Raw genomic sequence first — 8736 nt, forward strand, 5'->3', positions numbered from 1 at the left:
CCTTCTGCTCAAAGTTTTAAGGAAAGCAAATGAGTTAGCACACAGTTTGAATATGAACAATTGGCTTCACACTTTTAAAAGATCTCCCTATACAAGAATAGTTCACCCAAAGACAAAAAGATGCTCATTATTCATGCATCCTCATGTAATTCAAAACCTGTATTTTGAGAAATGTCCTTTGCTTCTGTGTACATACAATATCTTTGGATTTTATTTATATAAAATGGTTGTCAATGGGGTCAATTTTGTTTGTAAATTATATGAAATTAAAGAATTTTTATTTTGGGGGGGAAACTGGGGAAATTCTGTGAATTTGTGTGGGATAAGTTATTATCATATGACATACACTAATATTAACAGTGATACAACATGACAGAAATATGTTCTTGACCTTTCAGGACCAGTATATTGAGTCCTGTTTTGAATTAACAAACTGTTGGGCTTGGTGGACAAATATATTTCAGCAACACTCGCCACAATATTTACGTGAGCTGATCAGCATGCAGTGACTAGTTCATTTAAAGTTAGTGTATGACTAAGGAAGTTTATATAGTCAGCCAAGCACTTTGTCTTAGTAATTTAAAGCACCGTTGGACATGCTGGTAGGTGCGTAAAACTAATAAAATAAATGTATAAATCTACAGGGACCCTAAACAATTTGTTTTTAAACAAATTTAAAACATAAAGCTGGATACTGCATATTTATAATAGAGCCTTACTGCCACCTAGTGGATTTCAGTTCATGTACAAATGTTAATATTCCTGCATGTTTATAATGACTTTCCTGTAGCTCAGTGGTAAATTAGAGCATGGCGCTGGCATCACCAAGGTCGTAGTTTCAATCCAAGGGATTTTTGCACATACTCAAAAACAATAAATAGTAGGTATAATGCAATGTAAGTCACTCTGCCACTTGCCAAATGCGTAAACACTGAAATCATTAAGTGTACTGTTGTGATAAAATAAAACTAACTTCTAACATCTAACATCTAATTTCTTGGTTTGTCTTTAAAATATGATTTTGTCCTTTAATATATTCAGTTAGTGAAGAGTTTGTTTGCAAAAAAACAGATAACTCGATTTCAGATGAAAAATTCAGATTTTTTTGCATGCCAAGTAATATAAATCAAGTTGTAGTTGGGTTTTTGTAATAATAAAAAAATGAGGGATAACTAACACAATAAAACAGAATAAAAACATCCAAATGTAGTTATCTTTTTCCAAATAAACTCTTAAATTGTGAGCTTTATTTATATGATGATGGGGACATACAAGGTTACTGCATAGTAAACGTAAGCAAATAATATACGTTGAAAATATATACTGAACCTTCCCCCCCAAAAAACATTCACACATTTAGCCACAAAAGTAAATCTTACGCAAATATATGTTGTGTAAAATTAATAATGAGATATATTTCTAGATGTTTTTTATTGTTACCCAAGAGTGTGTGTTTTTGTCATTTCTCTCTGTTTGATTTACCACATGAATACGTGTTGCAATAGATATCTGTCTGCTGATTCAGCAGAATGATAATGCAATGCAAAAGGTCAGATAGTATGCTCAGCCTCTTTTTTTTAAACAACAACAAATTTTATACCATAATTTAACAGTGTTCAGATCTTGCAAAAGTTTTATAAATAAAATATCCGGAGTTTTATTTAAAACTAATGGTTTTCATTCCTAGTAACTGTTTGACCTGTTTGAGTAGTGTCTGTTGCACATTCAGCGTACATTCTCATCAGACACATTTTCTCCCAATGCTCCTGAGGCGAAGTTAACTAACAAAAGACCCATCAACTCCCTTCCCATTTGCTGTGGATGACGGGAGCGTCTGATATGCAGCAGGAGGAGAAAAAGCAGTCGCTTGTAAAAACTGCCAGAGTTAATGATGGCTACTTACAGCAGGGTGTCCATTTGTGATTAGACACTATCCGTCACATCGACAAGGGGAACACATTTGGTGTGATGTTGATAAATCAAATCAGCTCGTAATGATATCGCACAGGGGACTTCCTCTAAATGTATAGATGTGCTTATCTTCTAGTTAATCTCACAGAAACCTCTCTCCTCCTCATAAATGACGTTACTTTTAATTATGCTTGTTGCAAACACGCATCATGGTCCTGTCATTGGTTAGGTAAGGAAAAATGCACATAAATATACAAATGTATAAATATGTAAAATAAAAAATAGGTTTGCATATCAATGTGTTACATTCATTTTCAGGAATTAAAGAAAAAGCTAAATAAGCAGCACAAATCATAAACATGGGGTGTTAAACACTGAAATAAATCGTTTAAAATGATGAATGTGCATCTAAAAGCACCTCCCGCATTTACAACTAGATGTCGCTGTCTTGCAAAATGTGCGGCCACATCGTGCGCCGCTCTAGTCTTCCCAGAATGCAACGCGGCCCGCTGCTGCTGCTAGTGCGGTTAGCCGGTCCTACCTGTGATCACACACAGCTCTATACATACGGCATCTGGATTTCTCTACTTTTAAAGTGGTCTGTCTTTAGCGATATGCCTCCGAAAAAACCAGCCCCAGCTACGGGCAGTAAGAAAACCCAGGAGAAGAAGAAGGAGAAGATTATTGAGGTGAGATTTGTTAGGAATTAGCACACATGCTGCATGCTGAACTCTGGGCCTTGTGCTCTGATTCACTTAACGTTACTGGCACATTACAGTCAGATTTGAGACGTGTAATGTCTATAATGAATGAAATGGCATGATTTCGAGTTATATATTTGTTAAATTCGGTTAGACAACGCTGACAGTGTGATGTTTTCAATATAATATTGTATGTAGAGGAAATAACTTAAATGCTGCTAACATTCTCTAACACAGCTGCCCATCTAGACAGCCTCGTCGTTACTGTCTCCTTGTTTAGGTGTTAAAGGAAAAGTGCATTATAGTTTCTGTATTTATTTTAGCCTATAAACTGTGAGTTTGAGATAATCCAACAAAACCTAAAGTTTTTTTTTTATCTGTCAAGTTTCCTCACATTAGATAGCCTGTGACTTTCTTAATAACCGTGTGATATAATTGCCACTGTGATCTGTATCAATTTTTTCAGGATAAGACTTTTGGTCTGAAAAACAAAAAGGGAGCTAAACAACAAAAGTTCATCAAAGCTGTCACACAACAAGTTAAGTGTGGACAGCAGAATCCACGGCAGGTAAGTATCACAACCATAAGAACAATATCTCAGACCTTTAATCCGGTTCTGTGATGCATTTTGTTTGTATCTTTGTTTATAGGTAGCGGCTGCTGAAGGAGAAAAGGGCAAAAAGAAGGAAGATAAGAAAAAGGAGCTCAATGAGTTGAATGAGCTTTTTAAGCCTGTAGTGATAGCTCAGAAAGTCAGCAAAGGTAAATGATGATGGATATGATGCAATTAAAAAATATTTACTTGACCAATATGTTATGATCAAAACTTGGCATACAAACCTAAATTCAATGAGACTGCAAGAATATACCAGTGTACAACAAAGATGTACTTTTTTATTATTATTTATTTTTATGATTTGTTCTTTTTCTCAGGTGTGGATCCCAAATCAGTACTTTGTGCTTTCTTCAAGCAAGGCCAGTGCACCAAAGGGGATAAGTGTAAGTTCTCCCATGACCTCAGTTTAGAGAGAAAAGGCGAGAAGAAAAGTGTGTATGTGGACTGCAGAGATGATGACCTTGAGAAAGGTGAGTCCAACGTTACCCTTATAAAAGTTAAGTATTGTCTTACTCTCAATTGTCAGCATTTACAATTACATACGAGTTGAATATGGTCTATTACTGTGCTGTACATGGATACATTTGTCAGTATGAACAATTCCCAAGCTTTTAATTAGTGATTGGTTATTTGTTAAGTACTTGAAGCTCGATTCTGTTTATAACTTGTATCTTGATTATAAATTTACAGACACAATGGAAAATTGGGATGAAAAGAAGCTTGAGGAAGTTGTCAACAAGAAACATGGAGAAGCTGATAAGAAGAAAGCAAAGACACCAATTGTAGGTTTTGATTAGGAAATTTTTGAAACAAATGTGAATAAATGTAGTGTTTCTTTCTTGTCACAAACATTGATGTTTAAAGGTTATTTATTGATTTGAATTCTGTTTGTTTTTTGCAATTTATGTTTAATGTCTGTTCTTTAAGGTGTGCAAGCATTTCCTTGATGCGATTGAAATCAACAAATATGGCTGGTTTTGGGTTTGTCCTGGGGGAGGCGACAACTGTATGTACCGCCATGCACTTCCTGTGGGCTTCGTTCTGAAGAAGGACAAGAAGAAGGAAGAAAAGTCTGAAGAAGAGATCTCGCTGGAAGACTTGATAGAGACTGAGGTGAGCAAGCATAGTTTAGCAGAATATCACAAATCCTATATTCAAGAAACAGTGCTGTATGCGTTAGATCTGTTGGCTCATGATGATCATCTGTTGTTGTAGCGAGCTGCCCTTGGAGCAAACGTCACCAGAATTACTCTGGAAACATTCTTGGCCTGGAAGAAAAGGAAAAGGCAGGAAAAACAGGCTCAAGCAGAGGAAGACATGGAAAGAAAGAAAGCCGACTTCAAAGCCGGGAAGGCATTTGGGGTAAGCAAAGATTAAGTCACCATATTCTCAAACTGTGGATGCAACAAATCTGCTTTCCTTTGATGTAGTTAGGTGCTGTGACTGTGATGCTATCATTCTACCAGAAGGTGGCAGCAAAGCTTTGGTGTCCTGTCTTGCTCTTGCTGTTCTGTTGTACTATGACTTTCATTGTGTTTGAATGACACACATCTCACTGTATCGATTGTCATGCAGGTCAGTGGAAGAGAGGTGTTTGAGTTCCGCCCCGAGCTTGTTGATGATGACGATGAGGAGGCTGATGATACTAAATACGTTAAAGATGACGACTCTGAGGATGAGGTTTCATATGATGTTAGTATATCTACAACTGTTTACCCATAATGCAACACTGTCATAATCTTATTTCCAAATTATACATTATTTATTTACAGTGTTATATTTTCGAGAATTCTATCATAGATAAAACATTTCAATACGGTCTTTGTGCATTGCATATAATATTCTGATTTGTATTGATCTACGATAGCAAGTTTAACGTGATTAATATGATCGTCTATGCAGATGGAGGACATGGAAAACGTTCAGGATATTGACATCGCTAGATTTGTCCCTAAAGAGGTGGATAATGCGGGTATAACAGTGGCATCGGCCGACAGGTTTTCTGCCAGAGTTCCTCCCCTAAATGACACAGATGGTGAGCTTCTATATATCCTCCAACCTATGGCTCTTGTTTCATTTGAATATTTACATGATACATTACTGTATACATGTTTTTTGAATACAAAAGATATTTAGGAAAGTAAACATTTCTGGGCCACCTTTGTATGATGGACGCTTGGTGTTTCAACGTAAGAAAACGCATGCAAAAAAAAACACCAGCAAATTCAGAAAGCATCTTTACACATGCCCTGCAAATACTAAACACAGAAACGCGCTGCCAATCCTTGCAAGAGAAACAAATACAGAAACGCGCTGCAAGTGCCACAAACAACAACTGAAGTTTTTCCAGGGACTCGATAAACTGATGCACCATGGCTGGGAGGTGCTTCATTTCGCTGTCGCCATGTTCGTAGGTGGCGTTATCAACAAAGCACTTATATTGGGGTCCTATTTACTTTTGTTGTTGATCATGCCAAATGTACTTTATAATTGATGAAACGGTATGAAACTTTTTCGTCCTTCCACGTTAGTGACACTTCTGAAAGCATGTCGGGCAGCTAACACTAAGTTTATTTTGTTAAATTGTTCAAATCGGCCTTGCTAGAATAGAAACATGCATAAAAAAAGTGTTTAAACCCACATGGAGCAAACGCATAAAACGGAACGTACAAAACAAGGCGACCCCATCGAAGTTCTTACGAGGAAAATACAGGTGTTTAGGTGGGCTCTGGAAAAAGGTACCAATCTAATGCTAGAGCCAAATTCATTAGCTGCTGTGAAATGTATACATTTTCATCTTTTAAGCTTGAATAAGCATTGGAGGGATAGTTCATCCAAAAGTGAAAATTTTGTCATCATTTACTCACTCATGTAATTTCGTTCAGTTCATGTCTGGCATCTTTTAGCTCTGGGACCGCGCCATATATCGGTTTCAAACAATCTCCAAATCAACCATTATATCCACCATTTATATAAGATCCATCACTGAAATGCCGTGAACAAACAAACACACCTCAACTTCTCTCACTATCGGAAGAGTAACGAGTTGCAGATGTGCTGGCCCACTACGCAGCCAATCTTGAGAAGCGGGTCTTCCTAAGGTTTCCGACTGTTGTGATAGAGGCCCGTTGAAGGCCACACAAGTTTTTGTCATGTATTAAAGGTTGTTGACACTCTTCTTTTTTTTTTCAGAAGACAAGTAAAGTGTTATTTGTCTGAAATGTGTTGTCTATTTACCTTTTAGACAATAAATTGAGCGAGGCCTCGGGTGGAGCAATAGAGAACGGAGATTATAGCGAGGGCCAGACTCTGGAGGATGGTGAGGATGAGTCTGAGGCGGTTCCAGTTGACGAGAATCTCTTCACTGGGGAGGACCTGGATGAACTGGAGGAGGAGCTTAACACACTGGACCTGGAGGAGTGAAAGCTGTGACCATTGCATCATTCATGAACTACACATGGCTTGAAGTGAATGACAATATTTTCACTGATAACTACCACAAAAATTGCCATGACAGAAAACATTCTGCCTGCAATACGCACCCTCATAACCCATGACGTCCAGGGAAACTACAGGATAGAATGGAGTTATTGTGACTCTTGTTCTATTTCAATTTGATGATTGGTTTTCTTTCCCTTTTTGATATTTTTTATCGCAATCTACCCCTAAAGCACAGTAACAGGCCAAGGCCTTACAATCGGATCCATCTTAATTCCTGTGGTACTCCAGAATATTTATTAGGCTTTTGATTTGAGTCTTCTGCATTCTCTTTTGAAATGAAGTTTGATCGTTTTTGTAAGGTCATGCTACTGAAATATCCAGCATCTAATACAACATCATCCTTCTTTCATAACTTGTTAGCACTATTGGAATCGTTTCCCCTCTTCTCTGCTGATGTGAAATGTTCCTTTAATGAATACAAAGGGGTTGGTTCAGTTGTATCATTTCAGTTTTAAAATGTAACCAACTGCATGCCTGTATCAGGACAAGAATGTAAATGCTAAATAAGCGTGATACTGAAACTTGGGTGTTCAATCATCGGCTGATGAGATTGAGGTGATGAATGTGACATTTCTTCGATGCAGACATGGCGTCTGGCCTTACAATAGGAGATGTGGAAAGACACATGATTGCAAGTCAAATTTGATTTTTGAAGTGCTTTTGGGAAGTGAGAGATTGAAAGAGATGAGCTTGTAAGATGAAGTAGTAATTGTTTTGTATTCAGTTGTTTTAAAACGCCCTTTCACCAACACACAAAGATATTGTAAATAAAAGGATATCAGATCGGATATGAGTTGTGTATTGTTAAAAATGTAGTGGTTAAAAATTACTTTTGCTTGGCCTGAGTTTATGAGAGGGCTGAGATGCACAAACTATCAGAGGACTGGCATTTCCTATGATCTACATGAGAAAACATGATCTCACTCCCTCTCTCTGCCTCATTGAAATTAATAAAAGACAAAATGCAGTTGTTCCTAAGAACTAATATTTTCTTACAAAAGAATCCGACAACTTATTTTGAATGAACTCTAGTAGTTTATAGCAAATGTTGTCCTTAAAATTCTGTCAAAGTATGTGAAATTGCAGTCATTAAATCCAACTCCACCCCTAGGCATTACAACTTTTTAAGAAAAAGAAAAAACATTTGTTGCTCATTGGGATTTTTTTGACACTCATATAGAGTTCACACCTGTTTTAAAAACTGGGAGTTTTAAGATATTTGGAAGAATATCAGTAATTAAACAGATCTCATGCCCCATTGAATCCCATAGTATTTATTTTCCCTACTATGGCAGTGAGTGGAGTAAGAGATTGATTTGGTTACTGACATTCTTCCAAATATCTTCCTTGGTGTTCAGCAGAACAAAGTAATGTATACAGGTTTGAAACAACTTGAGGGTAAGTAAATGATGACAGAATATCAGTATATTGCACATTACCTCATATTGGTGGACAAAACCGAGATTAAAGCAAGAATGTTGAGATGATATGTATCTCTCGGTCATACAATGTTTAATGTTAGGGCATCAATAGATTTTTTCGATTCTTCATTGATGTCAACATTTTAAACTCTAGACCAGCGGTTTCCAACCTCGGGTCCGCGATCCCCTTAGGGCATCGCCAGAGTTTACATAAGGGGCGCGGGAGCTCATTATCAGTCATGTCACCGGCCTCGCGTCGTTCCCTCACGGCCTCACAGTAAGAAATGAAGAAAAAGTTTTGATGGTCTGACAAAACCTACATTTAGTCTCGGCCAGAATGTGTGTTCTGTGGTGCAAAATTGGTAAATGACAGCATGAAACCAAGAAAAATTAAAAGACACCTTTTAAAAATAACCAGTAATTGACAGTAGCCTGAAAATAACCAGAACATGTGTTTGAGTATTCAAGTAAAAATGTAATTAAAATCTTTTAAAATTAGCATTTCGTTTAATTTATTATTAAATTATTTAATTTATTTATATTTACTACTTATATATGTGTATGGGAGTAGCAATTATGTCTGTAT

General features: G+C 36.9%; 1 protein-coding gene across 1 annotated transcript; it reads left to right on the forward strand.

Moving 5' to 3' along the window:
• The first annotated feature begins 2414 nt into the window (after positions 1 to 2414).
• On the forward strand, positions 2415 to 7517 carry zc3h15 (zinc finger CCCH-type containing 15). Its single transcript, XM_056754954.1, has 10 exons — positions 2415 to 2600; positions 3079 to 3180; positions 3263 to 3374; positions 3546 to 3698; positions 3919 to 4010; positions 4156 to 4341; positions 4444 to 4590; positions 4804 to 4920; positions 5131 to 5263; positions 6473 to 7517. The coding sequence occupies exons 1-10, from the start codon at positions 2526 to 2528 to the stop codon at positions 6649 to 6651; spliced, it is 1296 nt and encodes a 431-aa protein (XP_056610932.1). The 5' UTR covers positions 2415 to 2525; the 3' UTR covers positions 6652 to 7517.
• Positions 7518 to 8736: the final 1219 nt, after the last annotated feature.

Source organism: Triplophysa dalaica, chromosome 8 (genome assembly GCF_015846415.1).
Source record: "Triplophysa dalaica isolate WHDGS20190420 chromosome 8, ASM1584641v1, whole genome shotgun sequence".
Taxonomy (NCBI): Eukaryota; Metazoa; Chordata; class Actinopteri; order Cypriniformes; family Nemacheilidae; genus Triplophysa; species Triplophysa dalaica.

Coding starts and splice junctions, on each gene's coding strand:
- zc3h15 (XM_056754954.1), top strand. CDS start 2,526: ATGCCTCCGAAAAAACCAGCCCCAGCTACGGGCAGTAAGAAAACCCAG. Junction 3,181..3,262: donor GACAGCAGAATCCACGGCAG/GTAAGTATCACA, acceptor CTTTGTTTATAG/GTAGCGGCTGCTGAAGGAGA. Junction 4,011..4,155: donor AGAAAGCAAAGACACCAATT/GTAGGTTTTGAT, acceptor CTGTTCTTTAAG/GTGTGCAAGCATTTCCTTGA.